Genomic DNA, 19,125 nt, shown 5'->3' on the forward strand with positions numbered 1-19,125 from the left:
TTGATGGCTCCCATCTCACCCGTCTCTCCTCATATGAGAGAATGGCCAAATCCGACACCCAGACCTAACAACTCTGTGCATGACAATGATCAGGTGATGGATGCCATTTTGGCTCTAGCAGCGACCCAGAGGACTCTTGATGCTGCCCATAAGCCATCTCTGCAGTGTTCTTTCTCAAGAAAATGGGCTGCTTTTTCTGCTTTTGTTCGTGAGCAGGGTTTTCACCCACACCAGTGCTCTTTGCACCAAATTCTCCAGTTTCTCCTGTCCCTTTTTGAGAAAGGACTCAATTGCCTCTCAGAGTTTACCTCACTGCTGTTTCTGCGTTTTGCCCTCCTGTTGAGAGATTTTCTGTGTCCTCACATCTGACAGTAAAAAGATTTCTGAAAAGGATAAAAGATCTAGCACCACCAGACTGCTCTATGGTGCTGAGCTGGAGCCTTTCTGTTGTGCTTAAGGCACTTCCATCAAAGCTGTTTGAACTGCTGGCGACTACAGGCCTACTCCTCCTATTGCGAAAGGTAGTGTTTCTGGTGGCCATTACATCTGCATGCCATGCCAGTGAGCTCTGTGTGCTCAGAGTAGACCAGCCTGATCTTACCTTTCCCTGAGATAAAGTGGTACTTAGATTTGACCCTGCCTTTTTGCCTAAAGTTGTGTCTGGGTTTCATTTAAATCAGGACATCGTTTTTCTTCCTTTCTTTGCTTCCCCGTGTACACCTTTGGAGTCGACCCTGCATAGGCTTGGCGTTCATTGTGCCCTGGCCTTTTATAAGTCGAGGACTGAACAGTTTCAACTGTCACCCTGCCTCTTGTCTGCTACGGTGGCAAGCGCAAGGGCCAGCTTCTCTCAGAGCTTCATGTCTTGGGTTGTTAAGATTGTCAATCTGTCATATGTGCTGGCTGGGCTCAAACTGTCTGCTCCAGACTGAGCTCACAATACTCGTGTGGTAGAGACATTGGTCACATTTGACAGGGGTGTTGCCATCCTTGAACTGTGCCGTACTGCAACCTGGTCAACACTATAATAAAAACCACAAAGAAGAAAGACAGTTTGCTATCTGTAACTGTAGTTCTTCAAGCAGTCATCTGTGCATTCACACAACCCACCCGCCATCCTCTCTTTGGTGTCATACTCGAGTTCAGTGTTGAGTGCTGAAGGTATTTTTTTGTGTAAATTTCTCTCAGTTATGAGTTCACAATGTCAGTCTAAAGGAACTGAGTGAATGAGCGGGGACCTGCTAGGGACATGCACACTAGGACAATGGGGGAGGGGTTCCTGCCAAAATTCCTCAGCTATAGAAGCTTTCCGAACTGAGATTCGCAGAGCCCATATGTGTGAATACTCCAATGACCACTTGAAGAACTACAGTTACAGGTAGCAAGCTGTCTTTAAATGTAATGTCTGAACTGGGCCTTACTGTACAACTTATAAAGTTGAAAGAAACATAGCGTTCGTATCGTCCACACATCTGCATCGGGAAGGCTCTTTCTAATAAAATGCATATGATTAGCCTCTGTGACATTTTCCCAGGCTTTTGGACATAGTTTGTTTTTTTTCATTTTTATACTGCCCAGTAGCCAAAGCTCTCTGGGCAGTTCACAAAACTAAAACCATAAAAATGCAATATAAAATTTAATAGATTAAAACTACAGAATAAAAATACAACTGGAGTAAAACCTAGCAGCAGTGCAGGTATTTAAAATGCAGTAGCAGATTTAAGACAGCAGAGCTAAAAAATTGGAATGCTGAAATGCTAAAAATGCCCAGGAAAATAAACAGGTCTTCACCTGGTGCCAGAAAGAGTACAACGTAAGTTCCAGGCGAGCCTCCCTAGAGAGTTCATTCCACAACCGAGGTGCCACAGCAGAAAAGGCCCTCTCCCTGGTAGCCACCCGCCTTACTTCCTTTGGCGGGGGCTCCTGGGGAAGGACCTCTGAGGATAAACTTAGGGTCCAGAAAGGCACATATGGGAGGAGGCGATCCTTCAGATAATCTGGGCCCAAGTCATTTAGGGCTTTGAATGTTAATACCAGCACTTTGAATCGGGCTTGGAAAGGGACTGGCAGCCAGTGCAGCTGGAAAAGTACTCGGGTAATGTGATCTTGTTGGCCAGTCCCTGTTAATAGTCTCGCTGCCCTGTTTTGGACCAGCTGAAGTTTCTGGACCGTTTTCAAAGGCAGCCCCATGTATAATGCATTGCAGTAATCCAGATGAGAGGTTATCAGACCATGGATAATTGTAGCTAGGCTATCTCTGTCCAGATCAGGGCGTAGTTGGTATATCAGCCTAAGCTGATAAAAAGTGCTCTGTGCCACTGAGTTCACCTGTGCCTCAAGTGACAGTTCTGGGTCCAAGACTACCCCCAAACTACGAACGTGATCCTTTAGGGGGAGTGCAACCCCCTCCAGAACAGGTTGAACATCACCTAACCAGGCAGCTCTACTGTTTCAAGTATGGAGATTATCATGATATTTTAAAAAAGCATGACATTTCATATTTGTGCTCATCTTTCAGTTGGATAGACATTAGTACTTATACAACAGGAAGTGCATCTCTCTCATTTTTTTAACTTGGTTCAAACCTCTGGCTTTCAGTTACCCTAGTTCCCATCCTGATCAAGGATTTCATAGTCAATGAGTCTAGAGGGGCTGAAGCTATTAGGTGTATCATCAGCAAAATTCCTCCAGAACACCATAGTAAACATTATGTTGGGCAGACAAACCACCCATAGTTGTAGCCCAATTCTTGTTTGCTGCTTTTGTGGTATTCATTCTAGACTGTGAGTGAGGGAGATCTTTTGTACTTGTGGATGAACACTTTACTTGCTGTATTGTTCTTAGATCATGTTTTTATTGTGTTTGTTTTTATTATTGTGCTGATTATTTCTGAAATAATCTCCCTGATGAGGCCCACCTGGCGCCAACATTGTCAACTTTTTGGTGCCAGGTTAAAACTGCCCTCTTCTCTCAGGTATTTGGCAGCATTTAAGGAGTCTCTTTGATTGTCTCTGGCTGATTGTTTTAAATTTTTTAGATATATGTTGTTGTGTGTGCTATTTGTTCTGTGTCATTGTGTGAATGGTTTGACACTTTATATAATGCATTTGAATGGTTTTTTTAAAAAAAAAATGTGAACTGCCCAAAGAGCTTTGGCTGTGGGGCGGTGTAGAAATATAATAAATGAATGACTGAAAATGAATTATAGTTTATATTGATATTGGCATGTTTTGCCTGTTATATTAATCATGAATTTCTGTACTGTGTGTGTAAGTACCATCAAGGCTGCTTTTTTGTGATGTGAAGTGATGCATGATTTAATTAATTAATTAATAATGTCATGTGTGAGAGGCAGCCAGTTAAATGCAAGGGCTTGGTGGCGGATCTTGCTCACCTCAGAAGTGTAGACTGATAATTTCACCCCTCAGCCACGTACGTCAATTTAGGGTGCAATCTTATGCAGGTTTAGACAGAAAAAAGTCCTACAACTCCCAGCAACACCCAGCATCAGATGGCTGGCTGGGAATGCTGGAGTTGTAGGACTTCTTTCTGCCTAAACATTTATTTATTTTGTTTGATTTATTAGCTGCCCATCTGGCCGGCTTACATGCATAGGATTGCTCCTCTAATCAGTCAAACTAGCTTCTGAAGCTTTCCTGAGTTCGGGGAGGTCATATTAACTGGTGTGGAAGGTCGCTTATGGAAGGGTGGAAGAGAGCTCAAACAGCACTGTACAGATGGAACTACCTGAGCAGTGCTTTTGGTCTCAAGCAGAGAGTCCCTTTTTGTTCTTGCACTATTGTAGTTGCCCTAATCCAAGGCTCCACCAGGGTTATAGTTCTAAGTCAATCTTAAGCCTCTACTCACAGCTAACTCTCTTGCTGACAGCCAGCACATGTACACTGAAGCTGTGGTTTTAGGGTTATTATGTTCTGCAATCTTTATATGGGCTGGTAGATATTATTTGTGTGGCTCTTTCCCCTCCAGTTGTCTGCCAGCTAGCGATTCATTTCGCAGTGATGTTGGAAAAGTTGTTGAAAATCTGAATCCTCCTCAACTCTATTGTGTTGTGGAGAGAGCAGTGGAGAAAGCAGATAAACGGGTAAGACAATCTTTGTGCTGCTACAGTGTTCACAGGGAAGTACTTAATTACTGGTGTCCCTGGGCAACCTTGCAGTGAATATTTTGAAGTGCTGTTTAGGCCTTGAGTGCTACTGTTGCTGGTTTTATTTTGATGCTGTTCTGACTTGTTTTTAATTTTATGCTTATTTTTAATTTTTATTTTTTTCCCCCCTGTACATCACCCAGAGAACATATTGTTACTGGGCAGTCTAAAAATGCTGTTGATACATAATACAAAACAAACTAAAGCTGCCTGATACCAAGTCAGAACATTTGTGCATCTAATCGAAGGCTGGCTGGCTGGCTGTGTCTCTCTAAGCACTCATGCAGGTCTCTTTCCCAGTACTGTTTCCTAAGAAGAGCCCTGCTGGATCAGACCAAGGGTCCATCTAGTCCAGCATTCTCCTCGCACAGTGGCTGACCAGCTGTCAATGGGAAACCCACAAGCCGGACATAAATGCAACAATAGCCTCTTGCCCACGTTCCCCAGCAACTGGTGTACATAGGCTTACTGCCTCTGATAATGGAGGTAGCATAGAGGCATCAGGACTAGTAGTACCTGACATGTTTTAAAATGGGAGATGCTGTTTATTGAATCTGTCTCCCTGTCTACCCAAAAACCATGGTAAAACAGGATCGTGATGAGTAAGGCTGCACTCTACTTGTTACTTGCCCCTGAGATTATGTTATTCCTTGTTTTATTTTGCAGTTATTAATCTGCCCTCCTGTTACTCGATTCTTCTATGGGCGTAGGGAGTGTTTCCATAAACTGCTTATCCAGGGAGACTCCTCAGGGAGGCTCAGCATTTGGAGTATACCAAATACACTTGACCAACAAAATGTGACAGAAGGTAACTACTTTGCAATTTACTTGCTCGCACAACTTAGTGTAACTGTTTTTCTTATAAGGATGGTACCCCCTGTCAGTGATCCCTATTTACCCCTATTGGCAAAATCCAGCAAGTCTCTATTAATCCCGCAAACCCCTTGGTGTGGCTTGCAACCATCCCTGCTTGTGTCTGTAGCCACTTCTTTCCCCGCCTCCCCCATTTAATTCTTCCTAGTTCCCATTTCACTGCCTAAGCAATTCATAAAAATCCAACTCTGAAAAAGTAACTGTGTTAGTCTGTAGCAGAAACAAAGGCTCTTGTGATACTTCAACATTGTAAAAAAAATGATTGCCATGAACGCAAGAGCCTACTTTTTCAGAAGCCTGAAGTTTAGCTGTTTATAATATACGCCCATGGGAATGGCGAAGTATACAAAGTGAAAGTAAAACAGGGATGAGGAATGTGTGGCCCTCCATATTTTTATTATTTATTAATTTATTTATTTTATTTATATCCCGCCTTTTTTCCTCCTTAAAGAACTCAAGACGGCATACATAATCCTCCTCCTCCTCCATTTTATCATCACAACAACAACCCTGTGAAGTGGGTTGGGCTGAGAGTCTGCGACTGGCCCAAAGTCACCCAGTGAGTTTCCACGGCCGAGTGGGGACTAGAACCCGGATCTCCTGACTCCCAGTCCAGCACTCCCGCCACTACACCATATGTTGCTTGACTGCAGCTCCCCTCACCATTGGCTAAGCTGGCTAGGGCTGATGGAATTGCAGTCCAGCAACATGTGGAGGGCCACATGTTCCCCACCTCTGAAGTAAATGATAAGGAGCACATCCTGAAACAAGGGGTACCATATATGCTTCCTTCAGTCAAATTTTAGACAAAATTACACTAGTTTGAAGTAACTGGACTTTATTCTAAAACATTTTTATAAGCCTTAAAAATGTGTTTGAAATTGGCAAGATGAATACAAAAACCCCTTTAGAATACTCTAACATTAGTGTGAACTGGGGGTGGGGCAGTTGGATTAAAAAAAAGTCACCCCAGGTAATTAATTAATCAGGACATCGAATATGTAAACCCCCCCCAATAAAACCAGTGTTTTTTTTAATAGGAGGACTTTGCAAAACCCTCTTAGAAGAGGTGTTCTCCATGGTAGGAGAAAGCAATGCATTGCCTCTGCTACATAGTAGAGAATTACAACTAGAGCTGTCCCCTCATTAAAGAAATCTTAGTCAATTGATCAGTTGGATTTTAATCTGCTACATTTGCATATGAACAAACAATTCTGTGAATAAACAATTTTGACAAAAGAGGAGCACACCGCTTACATAATGACTGCCAACATCAGGCAGTCCTACTACTGGGACTCCTTTTTTCCCACCTTCCAAGTAGGGGCAGTATCCAATTTGACACAAGTGATAATGTCAATCACATTGCACTGGTGTAAGTGACCTCTAGTGTAATGCCAATAGCATTTTTTTTAATTATTATTTATTAAATTTCTTAATTGCCTATCTGGCCAGTCACCTGGCCACTCTGGGCGATGTACAACAATACAACAGTATTAAAACAATAAAATCCTACATTAAAACATATTTCTAAAAATACCCTAGCCCACCCCAATGCCTGCCTGAACAACAATACAATAGTTTTAAAACAATAACATTCTATATTAAAACATCATATTTCTAAAAATACCCTAACCCACCCCAAATGCCTGCCTGAACAATCATGTTTTTAATGCGTGGCGGAAGCTCATTAAAGAGGGCATGGCGGAGTTCCCTAGGGAGTGAGTTCCACAGAGTGGGGGCCACCACAGAGAAAGTCCTCGTCCTCACCAGCCTAGCTGTCCTGGCTGATGGGACAGAGAGAAGGCCATCCGAGGCTGATCTTGTTGAGCGGCCTGTCTGGTGTTGCTGGAGACGCTCCTTAAGATAGGCTGGGCTGGAACCATATAGGGTTTTAAAGGTCAAAACCAACACCTTGAATTTAGTCGGGAAAACAACTGGTAACCAGTGCAACTCCTTCAGCACCAGAGTGCTGTGATCATGCTGATGGCTGCCATTAATCAGGTGAGCTGCTGCGTTCTGTACCAGATGCAGCTTCCAAACTGTCTTCAAGGGTAACCCCACATAGAGCGCATTACAGTAGTCTAGACAAGAGGAGACCAGGGCATGTACTACCGATAGGAGCAGATGGTCGAGAAGGTAGGGGCGCAGCCGCTGTATTAGACGGAGTTGGTACAGTGCTGTCTGGCTCACAGCTGACACCTGAGCCTCCATGGACAGCTGGGAGTCTAAAATGACCCCCAGGCTGCGGACCTGGTCTTTCAAGGGTAGCCGTACCCCATTCAACACCAGGTCAACATCCCCCAACCTCCTCAAAAGTACCTCGGTCTTGTCAGGGTTCAGCTTCAGCTTATTCCTCCCCATCCAGCTACTCACTGTCTCCAGACATTTGGGCAGGGATACTACGGCCAGCCTATCTTAAGGAGCATCTTTAGCCACCGGGGCCGCGGTGGCTTAGTGGTTAAGACGCTGAACTGCAGACTGGAAGGTCGGCAGGTCAGCAGTTCGAGACCCGAGTGCTGCGTGACGGAGTGAGCTCCCATCTTCAGTCCCAGCTTCTGCCAACCTAGCAGTTCGAAAGCAAGAAATTGCAAGTAGATAAATAGGTACCGCCTCGGCGGGAAAGGTAACAGCGTTCCGTGCACCTCGGTGTTCAGTCATGCCGGCCACATGACCACAGAAGCATCTTCGGACAGCGCTGGCTCTTCGGCTTAGAAACTGGGATGAGCACCGCACCCTAGAGTCGGACATGACTGGTTGGGGACACCTTTACCACCTTTACTACGGCCAACCTTGGTGAAGATTTGAATGAGAGGTAGAGCTGCATGTCATCCGCATATTGATGACACCGCATCCCAAACCTCCTGATGATAGCCCCCAGAAAACTGTTGCACCAGCAAACAGTTGCCGTTACACTAGCATGTGCCTTAAAAAATAAAGGCGAATAGGATGGGAGAAATCCCAAAAGCCAGAACGCCTAAATACTTAAAAATGTGATGATGGAATCTTGAGGTTTTAAATAGTTTTACAGTCTATAGAATATCATTATTATCATAATCAGTTCATCTGCTTTAAACAGACATTCTAGTCAGAATTCAGAAGGCAGCCCTTCTGTCTAATAAGAGGGTCCTGGATATGCCAGACGATCGCCTCCCCAAGCTTTGCTTAAGAGAACAAATGAAGTAGGGTGGCTGGGCTAAGTCATGTCAATAGTTGCTAACATGCTAACATCTAAAAACCATCTATCAGATATTTTTACTATACTGGGAGCCAAAAACAAATTGAGAGATTGGATTTATGGACTAGATAGTAGGCAGGACCTAGATCTAATTAAATGTTCAAACTTTTCTCAGTGACATTATTTGTTTAAAATGGATCATGGAAGAGCTCAATACCTTCAAACTCCTACTTTTGCTTCTTTGAGAACCTCATTTACAGAATTACACTTTCAAACCATACACACAGCATTCTTGGATGGAAGATATAGGCATGTTCCAAGAAACCTACAGTTCTGTATCTGTGGCATGGGAGAGGTAGAGGAAATCTCACATTATTTACTGTACTGTCATTTATATCAAAACCCCAGGGAGAGATTCCTGGGAGACTGCAACACAAAACAGCTAAGTTTGCGAAGACTGCAAAACAAATTCGTGCAAGCACTCTGAATGCTATTGCAGTGGACTGCAATAGCATTCAGTAGGTGATTCATTAACTTCATTCTGTTTACCTTCTGTTGTTATATGATATTTTAAGTTATGTTGCTTGTAATGGCTATTAGTCAAAACAATAAAATGTTCAGACAGACATTCTAGTCAGAATACACTACGTCATCTCTCTTCTCTGTCTTCTTCCAGTTCCCATGGGTTTCTATTAAGAACTGTGTTTTTGTATGTGGTGATGCTGTTTGTTTAATATCACAAAACCTTGAAAATAAGCCACCAAAAGCTACTATTCCATAAATGTTTTTACTAGCCCACCTGCCTAAACACACCAATATTAGTAGCTTGTGGCCAAAAGGAAGGGAGAAATCCCAACTTGTAAAGTTTCCCTGATTAGCCACCTAGAAGTGATCCTTCCTTACTTCTGGGCAGGGGGTCATTTGCATGCATAGTTTTGAAAGACTTGGATTTTGTGAAAAGCTCTGAGAAAGTTTGTTTTTTTGCAGCACTTCCCCCCCCCTGAGCATTTAATTTAACTTTTCAAATGTGTTTTGTTTTAAAAATCAGGATTAAAAGTAACAACTTCCACTTCTCTGCAAGAAGCGTTCAGCAAACTCGCTCCTCGCCCTGCTGGAATTATAGATCAGCTGAGCTTCATACCAAACCGTGAGGAGCCACTGAAAGTGACAGCTAGTGTGTATATCCCAGCACATGGACGCCTGGTCTGTGGTCGTGAAGATGGAAGCATTATCATCGTACCAGCAACTCAAACTGCTATAGTTCAGCTCTTGCAAGATGAGCACATGCGTAGAAGAGGTGTGTGAGCTTCTGTTTAAAAGTGTGCCGAAGCGGTTATGAAAAGTGTTACTGAAGCATGATATGGCTATTTGTATTCATTTTCAGCTGATACTTGAAGAGGGTGTTAGAGTGCAGTGGTTCTTCTGTCTTACGTGTGTCTGCTCGCTTTTGTTAACATTGTTAAATAAATGCTGGCAACCACTCTTTCAAAGGGCTGGCAATATTAGAAATGATTTGCTTTCACGTACAATCCTGAGAGTACCTTCTGTGCCATTCTGAATGTTGTGGCTGTGCTCTAGAAAGCAGAAGAGGGCTTTAAAAAAATGGAACCTATGTTGTGGGCAATATATCTAGTATGCCGGATTTACAAATGTTGGCAGCTTGAATGTAGTGTATAGCTGTTGAAAACCTAAAGACTCCTGAATGAATGCTTGATAGGCCCATTGAGGAACTGGCCGAATAGTTGTGCTGCATTTGACTTTGGAACAGAGATCAGAGGTGTCAGCGATGGATTGATCATAGCATCTTGGTAGTAGCAAAGGCCCCTGTGCAAATCTGTGCCTCCCCACAATTGTGGCCAGTCCAAGAACCTGTTGGTGGTCCTGTATGTTCCTAGAGGCAATTAGATAAGGACTATTTTGTGGGCTGGTTTACATATGCAGGTACATAGCTAGGTGAATGGCCCATCTCAGAGATTACACTGTAAATAGAACTTTATGATTATTGACTTTACAGGGGGCTGCCTTTGAAAAGTGTCAGCTGGTACAAAACGCTGCTGTCTGTTGGACAGATGTAGGCCAAAGTATTATACTTGTTCTAGAACATCTGTACTGGTTGTTTCTGGACCCAGTTCATAGTTCTGTTTTTGACCATTTAAAGCCTGGTCCTGCCTACATCTGGGTGCTTCCTTCTGTATGAACATCCTCAGGAGTTTAAGATCAGCTGCTGGGTTTTCAGTTACGAGTGCCTTCATTTCAGGAAATGAGGCTGGTTTCCATCAGGAGCAAGGACATTTTGATTGTAACTTTGGATCCATAGAGAGCTTTCCCTTGAGAGGATCACTTCTGTTTCTCTTCCATCACATTTTTTGGATACCTGACACTTCTTTATTCCACAATACTTTGGGAATTAACTGGAAATAATGTGAAAAATGTTTCTGATTGTTGCTCTGAATTTGTGTTAAACTCTTGTGTTCGTCTTTTATTTTGGAAAACCTTAAACTGTTCTGTGAAACAACTTGTGAACATTTGTTGTTATTGTTAAAAGAGGAAATAAAAATACTGGAAATATCCTCCTGTTACTGCAGAATGTTATCCTTTTCTAAAAGTGTTATTTGTGCACACATTCAGCTGTCAGTAATCAAGTCTAGAGAAATTAAGTGATGTATGTGCATGTAGTTATAGCACAGGATCTCAGCACCTTAGGACCAGGCACTAGCAGTGCAGAGTAAGGAAGCTCTGCGTCAGCCATGTGGGATAGGGTGTGCTAAATACCAAGGTTGTTGACATAGCAGTGTGTTACATGGGTTATTGGAGGTGATAATCTCACCCCAAGGTTAGGCAGTAGGGAAAAAAATATAACCCAACGTTTCTAATACTGACATTATTAAAAAATCCATTACTTTTCTAGGTTGGCCACCTCACAGAACTCTGCGGGGTCATCGGAACAAAATCACCTGTTTGCTGTATCCTCATCAGGTCTCCTCTCGTTACGACCAAAGATACTTAGTCTCAGGTGGTGTAGATTTTTCTGTCATTATCTGGGACATCTTTTCTGGAGAAATGAAACACATTTTCTGTGTGCATGGTGGAGAAATTACACAACTTTTGGTCCCTCCAGAAAATTGCAGCGTAAGTTGATGAATGCCTCCTTGCATCATCCCCTCATTAATTATGACTAATATAAAAATTAACATTTCAAAATGACAGCATCTTCATTGTTGCGCCTTGTTGCAAACATCTTTCTTGTTTAATGATTTAATGGTGTGATTTAGTGTATTATATTAGTGAACGTATAGCACTTTGTTATACTTTTGTGTTGGAAGTAATGGTTAATACATTGTAAATGAGCATTTTTTAAAATGTGCTTGAAACATTTATTTTTTAAAAAATTATATTGCTTTTAAAGGTAAGAAATGTTATCAAGGCGGTTTACAATATATATAAAGAAAACAGCAGCATTAAAGTATCATTCAAATGCAAATCAAAATCAAGAGCTAAAAACCATGGATCAAATACAAGCTGACTGAAGTATCCAGCATAAGAAACATAAATATGGATCTTCTGTGTAGATTAGTGTTTTTGGAGGAAGTGATGTTCCTAGAAGACTGGCTGACTATGTGGCCTTCACAGTTAGCACTGAACAAGTTAGTGGAGAGTAGCAACTAGCAAAAAGAAAGAGGAGGGCTGTTCACATGACACAATAGCCCATGATGGGTGACTAACCGCTCAGGGTGGGTTGTTTTGCAAATAACCCATCCTCTATGATTGGCACACTGCCAGATGATCGGGCAACCAATCCACCATGGATGGCTTGGTTGCCACTTTGTCCCCCCTCCCTCCCTCTCAGTCTTCCACCCCACATCCTAGGGGACCTGGTGGCAGCCCGGACTTGTCTGCCACCAAGTCCCCCTTCCTTGACTCCAATCATGATCGGAGCCCTTAAAAAAAAATCACAGTCCCAACTGTATGCAAAATGGGGCCTGGAAAAAAACGTTCAGGGCTTCGACCGCAGTCAAGATCGTGATTGGAGTCTGGAAGGACGGATCAGCAGGGTAAAGCGGGGGTGACAGCCCCTCCAAAGTGCCAGTTGGGCACCGTTGGAGGAGCTATCACTTGCATGGGCAGCGGCTTGGCTACAATCGTGGCCCCGCTCGGCAGGAAGGGCAGGAGTTTCTGCCTCTCTTGCTGAACGGTTTGCTGCCCGATGTTCTTTACCCACAATGGGTTGGCATGTTTGGCTTTGGACGACACGCCAACCCAACATGATTAAAACAACCCCTACTGCAGACCGGGGTTCTCAGGGTGGGTTGTTTGGGAAAAGCAACCCACCCTGGCAAGAACGTTCCAGGTTCAGATGACATGCTAACCAACAATGGTTTGTTGCAGAAAAGAAACCATCATTAGATGGCATGTCGTGAGAACCCAGTCAGAGTGGACCTAACAAAAATAACTTGGAGAGGGTTTCGAGGCCACTGTAGAAGTAGCTATACAGCCCATAATGATGACTGATAAAACATTGTGTGGTCAGAACTTCATAGAACAAAGACCAATCTTCTCCACACATGGGCACAACTCTGTTTAATAATATAAGCAAAGAAGGAAGGAGATATGAGCTTCCCAGGAGCATGACAGAAACTCAGGGGTCATAGCTCAGTGGTAGATGACATGCTTTGAATGTAGAACATCCCAGCTTCAGTCTCAGCATTTCCAGTTAGGGCTGGGAAAGATTACTGTCTGAAACCCTAGAGAGCCACTGCCGCTCAGTGTAGACCCAGCTGGTGCCCTCCAGATGTTTTGGACTACAACTCCCAACATGCTGGTGGGGGCTGATGGGAGTTGAATTCCAAAACATCTGAGAGGACCAGGTTGGAGAAGGCTTGGGTGGACCGTGGTGACCTAGATGGATCAATGGTCTGACTTGGTTTAAGGCACCTTCCATTGTTCTAAGAAGTTGGGTCAGAGCCAAACGTAGGATTGTGCTTGAGCTGCAGTGGTGCAAGCCGCTGTTTGTACTTGAGCGACTTAAGCTAGGGCATGGCAGAAATGATGTTGGCTGTAATATATAGCTGTTAAACTGAACTGATTGGGTTTAAATTGCGTAGCTCTTATCTGTTACATGATTTTCGGTAGTTTACTGATGAAGTAAACCAGTTTGTTCTAAGGATCTAATGGATTCACAACTAAGATAACTATTACTGAAGGGATTACTTTCTCCTTTTCAGTCAAGAGTCCAGCACTGTATTTGCTCTGTTGCCAGTGACCATTCAGTAGGACTTTTGAGTTTACGAGAGAAGAAATGCATCATGTTAGCTTCCCGGCACCTTTTTCCTATTCAAGTCATAAAGTGGAGACCATCGGATGACTACCTAGTTGTTGGCTGTTCAGATGGTTCTGTATACGTGTGGCAGATGGATACTGGTAAGGTCAACTGTTTAAGACGTGACTTAAGCAATACTTTCAGATATACTCTTTGGCAATGTGGAGGATGGCTTAATACCACTATATAATCTTACATTTATGAAAAGATGATCACTTCTGCATTATTCTGTCAAATAAATCTCCTTTGAAAAACAAAGTAGCCATGACTTTGGGTTCATTTGACTTTTCAGTACATGATAAAATGGCAAGTAGCTGACTTAAAAAAATATTAATACCTTTATTTTTGTTGTCTTATAGTAATATAGATGAAAGAGACTTGAGCCCTTAATCTTTAGTAACTCTCTCTCTCTCTGTTTAAAAACAAGGTAGTAAAATATCTTTGAGAGTTAGACATTTGCTTTAAAAATATAAGCTTGGATCCAAACCCTATAGCTGAGCAAATGGAAGGCTCCTTGTGCATTGGGGCTTTCCTTCCCACTGCAGTCCCCTGCACTTTGGAGAGTCAGGGGACCCCTGGAATAGCATGGGTTAGTGAACAGAAGGGTGGTAGCACTAGGAAAGGGGAATTGTAAGAAACAGGTGTGGTCCTCTTTATGCCAGAGTTGGTTTTCAAGAATACAAATGTTATATCGGATTCTGCACAATTTCAAACATATTATGTAGCACACAATGGGCCGTATCCAATGGGGCTGTTGCACAAGCCTCCCCCCCCCCCCGATTCCATTTTGAAAATGGGACCACTGTTTATGCAACAGAGACTTAATGCTTCCTATAGGAAGCCCCAATATAAGCAGAAATGTTCATTTCTGGACCAGGACACGTCAGCAGAGGTTCTTTATGTGAGCTCCACTGACCTGCCCCATTCCAGAAACGAGTGTTTCTGCTCATTTCCAGCTGCTCCCTGAAGTGCTAAATCTCTGTTGCTCAAGCGGTGTGTCTCAGTTGCGTAACGGAATCGGCGGGGGACAGTGCCCCATCGGATACTGCCTCTGGTGTACTCAGTCTGTGCACATTCATATCATATCATAGTTACATATCATTTTAGTTGTTCCAGCTGTTGCGCCCAAATAGCTCTCTGTTTTAGTCTTTCCATTGTTCTTTCTGCTTAGAAATTAGCTGAACATTTTATTACTCATTTCCTGTGATTAAGCCAATGGGCCCATGGAGCATGTTCAGAACAATCATTAGGAAGGTGAGCAGGAAATCCTCTAGCGAGCATGTACACATGACGATTTCCGAAGACTGATTTAAAGGTTTTCAAGTTTAGGGAAACATCCATTTATCAGGCATCCTAATTTTTGTACTGTGAAGGTGCCAGCTTTCCAGTAGGTTTTCCCAGAGCATAAAGGTTTTGGAGCTCTCCAAGGAAATAAGTACTAACTCCCCTCCCCCCCCCTTAAAATTATCACATCTGTAGATGTTTGTTGAATTGTTCAGGCAGGCATTTGGGGTGGGTTAGGGTATTTTTAGAAATATGATGTTTTTAATGTAGAATTTTATTGTTTTAAACTGTTTCTATTATTGTACATCGCCCAGAGTGGCTGGGTGACCGGCCAGATGGGCGATTAATAAATTTAATAAATAAATACATTTTGCTCTTTAAAACACATAAAATGGCTTTGCAAAAAGTTCATCATAGGTTTAGCCACCGTAGAAATATTTGTAGTTCCAAAACAATTGTGGCACTGTAACAAATGTGGCAAGCATCACCTAAATTCTTTGATGCAGTGGGCTCTTGTCATATCACAGACTTTTTTGCCTTTTATGGTAATGAAAACTGTTGTCAGGTGTTTTTTGCAGTGACGCAGTAATGTCCTGACCCTTGTTTTGTGGCAGCATTTTAAAAAAATTCTAATCAGTAAAGTTTTGAGCCACTACACAATTCCCCAGAGCTTATACTTCCTTCATATACATCCTTGCATGAAGGGCGGATCCTGCTGTCCTTAACGAGGCAGTAGTGTGACCACTCCTGAAGAAACCCACTCTGGACCTTATGGTATTTGACTACTTCCCAGTTGTGAATACCCCTTCTTAAGGAAGATACTTGAGAGGGTCCTGGTGGGGCAATTGCACGCATTCTTGGAGGTTACTGATTAGCTAGAGCCATTCCAGTCTGGGTTTTTACCTGATTCTGGGACTGAATCAGCCTTGGTTACCCTGATGGATGACCTTTATCGGGAGAGAGACTGGGGGAGTGCAACCCTGTTAATTCTACTTGATTTCTCATCCGCTTTTGATACCATCGTCGATGGTATTCTCCTGGATCAACTCTGTGGGCTAGGCATTGAAGGCACTGTGTTACACTGGTTCCAGTCTTTCCTGCAGTGTTTATTTCACAGAGAGACATTGGGTGACCATTCCTCAGCCGCTTGGCAATTGAGCTATGGGTTCTGCAGGCTACTATCTTGTTCCCAATGTTGTCTAGCCTATATATGAAGCCACTGGGAGCAGTCATTAGGGGATTTGGAGCCGGGTGCCATCTGTGTGCTGATGACACACAGCTCTATCTTCCTGTGACATCCTGGATCAGTGCCTAAACTCAAGCTGAATCCTGGAAAGGCAGAAGCCCTGTTGATGAGTGGTTCCCGAGCCTGAGAGATAGGCTCATTGCCTGTTCTAGATGGGGTTGCACTCCCTTTGAAAGATGAGGTTTGTAGTCTGGGGGTACTCCTAGATCCATCATTGTTACTAGAATCCCAAGTGACCATGGTGGCTTGGAGCACCTTTTACCAGCTTCAACTGGTTAGCCAACTAGGGCCTCTCCTGGACAGGGATAGCTTGGCCACGTAGGTACAGGCGCTTGTAACCTCAAAATGGAATTACTGCAATGCACTCTAGGTGGGATTGACCTTGAGACTGCTCTGGAAGCTGGAGCTAGTGCAGAATGCAGCAGCTCGGCTGTTGTCAGGAGTTGCCCCTTTTCAGCATGCAACTCCTTTGCTGAGGGAACTGCATTGACTCCCTGTTTGCTACCGGGCCAGGTTTAAAGTGTTGGTATTAGTGTATAAAGCCCTAAACAACTTGGTACGAGGATGCTTGAGAGAGCATCTCCTCCCTCATCACCCTGCCCGATTAAGGAGGTCATCAGATGGCACGCTCCTGGTGGTTCCGCATGGACCTCTTGCCCGATTAGAATCCCACCTGGAGAAGAGCCTTCAGAGTGGTAGCTCCTTTCTGTAGAACTCCCTGCCTCTGGAGATCAGGCAGGCACCAACACTGTGTGGTTTTCAGCACTTCCTGAGAACATCTTTATTTCAAGAAGCCTTCCTTGATTGACCAGCCACGGTTTTTATTGAAGTTCTGTTTTTAAAGCTTTTAATATGGTGTTTGTATTCTTTTTATCTTTTATTGTTCACCGCTGTGGAATCTGTTTAGATGTAGAGTGGTATTTAAATGCTGTAAATAAATACACACATACATAAAATATTGTAGTTCACCCAATATGCTGTTTTGTAAGAAAACATGGGAAGTATGTTTCTGAACATATTTATTTAAACTACTTATATAGCACTCATAAGATCTCATAAGATCTAAGGAGAGCTTCGGCTATTGGGTGGTATGGAAATTAAATAAATAAAATAAATGTAGGGAAGCTTTGCTCTTTTGTAAATTGGTGGCATAATATGGCCTGGTTGCTGCTGATCTGTAGACTTTGCAAAGTTTGAAGTGATTTCCACTTTAGCCAGTTTTCCCCCCTCCCTGTGTTTTCTCAAGGTGCCCTTGACCGTTGTGTAATGGGGATAACAGCTGTTGAGATCCTGAATGCTTGCGATGAGGCTGTGCCTGCTGCAGTGGATTCTCTCAGCCATCCTGCCGTCAACTTAAAACAGGCCATGACCAGACGTAGTCTTGCTGCACTGAAAAACATGGCCCATCAGAAACTTCAGACTCTCGCCACAAACCTCCTAGCTTCTGATTCATCTGACAAAGTAAGCTTTTTATTCTACTTGTTTATTTATTAAATGTATATTCCACCTTTCTGCCAAAAATAGGCTTGAGGCAGCTATTAAATAACCTATTCAGTTGCTTCTCATTAATATACATCTGTGAAATACCTGCCACTATGAGAAGTTGCATGTGTGGAGGGGTGATTTAAAACACCAAAGCTAAGAGACTAGGAAGCTAAAATGCTAAAATACTGGGAGAATAAAAAGGTCTTCACTTGGCACCAGAAGGAGTACAGTGTAGGTGCCAGGCGAACCTCTCTAGGGAGCTCATTTCACAACCGGGGTGCCACAGCAGAAAAGGCCCTCTTCCTGGTAGCCACCCACCTCACTTCCTTTGGTGGGGGCTCCCGGAGAAGGACTCCTGAGGGTAATCTTAGGGTCCAGGTAGGCACATAAAGGAGGAGGCGATCTTTCAGATAACCTGGCCCCAAGTCATTTAGGGCTTTAAATGTTAATACCAGCACTTTGAATTGGGCTTGGAAATGGACTGGCAGCCAGTGCAGCTGGAAAAGTACTGGTGTAATGTGCTGTCATTGGCCAGTCGCTGTTAACAATCTTGCTGCCCTTTTTTGGACTAGCTGAAGTTTCCAGACTGTTTTCAAAGGCAGCCCCACGTATAACGCATTGCAGTAATCCAGACGAGAAGTTATCAGAGCATGGATCACTGTAGCTGGGCTATCTCTGTCCAGATCAGGGCGTAGTTGGTATATCAGCCTAAACTGAAAAAAAGTGCTCTGTGCCACTGAGTTCATCTGTGCCTCAAGTGACAGTTCTGGGTCCAAGTGCAGAGATTATCTTCCCAAATTATCACGATATTTTAAGAATGCATGACATTTCATATTTATGCTCATCTTTCAGTTGGATAGACATTAGTACTTATACAACAGGAAGTGCATCTCTCATTTTTTTAACTTGGTCCAGACCTCTGGCTTTCAGTTGTCCTAGTTCCCATCCTGATCAAGGATTTCATAGTCAATGAGTCTGCAAGAGTGCACCATTAGCAAAAATTTCTCTGGAACACCATAATAAACATAGTCCTGATGCAGTGGAATTATTCTGCTCAACTGTCTGGTTCTGAATCAGACTACTCACCAGGAGTAACTTTTTAAAAAACTTTGCTTGACATAATTGTCCAGTTTGCACATCGCAACAACCCAGGTTTTTCTTTTTAAACCATGGGTCATGGTGAACGGAGCGGGCGTGCTGGCTCCTGCTGCCTGGTCACTCTTGCCACAAGCAGGAGGGACTAAGCAACACAGGAATGCTCCATCTCTTGGTTGTTTAGCCTGTGTAGACTGGGAACTCTGCGTTGTCTCTCCTCCAACAGTCCAGAGTTCCTGCTTCGCTACTGGCCCTGTGTTGTTGTGACGTGTGAACTGGGCCATAAGAATGCTCTACAGTTAGTGCCCTTCTGCCTGGATACAGTAAAGGGGCACTATCGATGTACAAATAGAAAACTTCAGGTCTCTACCTAGATGGTGGAAGAATTGCTATGCTTTCTCCCCAGAGTCCCCTGCTTCGGAATGAAGTGCCAGCCTTGTCTATTACGCATACTGCTTTTTTAGGTGCGCTTGTCATGGTTGTCA

At 43.3% G+C, this 19,125-nt stretch overlaps 1 protein-coding gene across 7 annotated transcripts in view; it reads left to right on the plus strand.

Annotated features, from left to right (window-relative positions):
• The window catches only part of WDR7 (WD repeat domain 7), a 307,789-nt gene that overhangs the window by 41,010 nt on the left and 247,654 nt on the right, over positions 1 to 19,125 (plus strand). For all 7 annotated transcript variants that reach the window (XM_084832958.1, XM_084832957.1, XM_084832964.1 and 4 more), the window contains 6 exons: positions 3,988 to 4,102; positions 4,832 to 4,973; positions 9,262 to 9,510; positions 11,122 to 11,342; positions 13,436 to 13,631; positions 17,307 to 17,521. In XM_084832958.1, the coding sequence (XP_084689084.1) occupies positions 3,988 to 4,102; positions 4,832 to 4,973; positions 9,262 to 9,510; positions 11,122 to 11,342; positions 13,436 to 13,631; positions 17,307 to 17,521 (1,138 nt within the window). The remainder of the gene's footprint in view (positions 1 to 3,987; positions 4,103 to 4,831; positions 4,974 to 9,261; positions 9,511 to 11,121; positions 11,343 to 13,435; positions 13,632 to 17,306; positions 17,522 to 19,125) is intronic.

Source organism: Heloderma suspectum, chromosome 2 (assembly GCF_057233095.1).
Source record: "Heloderma suspectum isolate Gila_16-S chromosome 2, 16-S_ref, whole genome shotgun sequence".
NCBI classification, from domain to species: domain Eukaryota; kingdom Metazoa; phylum Chordata; class Lepidosauria; order Squamata; family Helodermatidae; genus Heloderma; species Heloderma suspectum.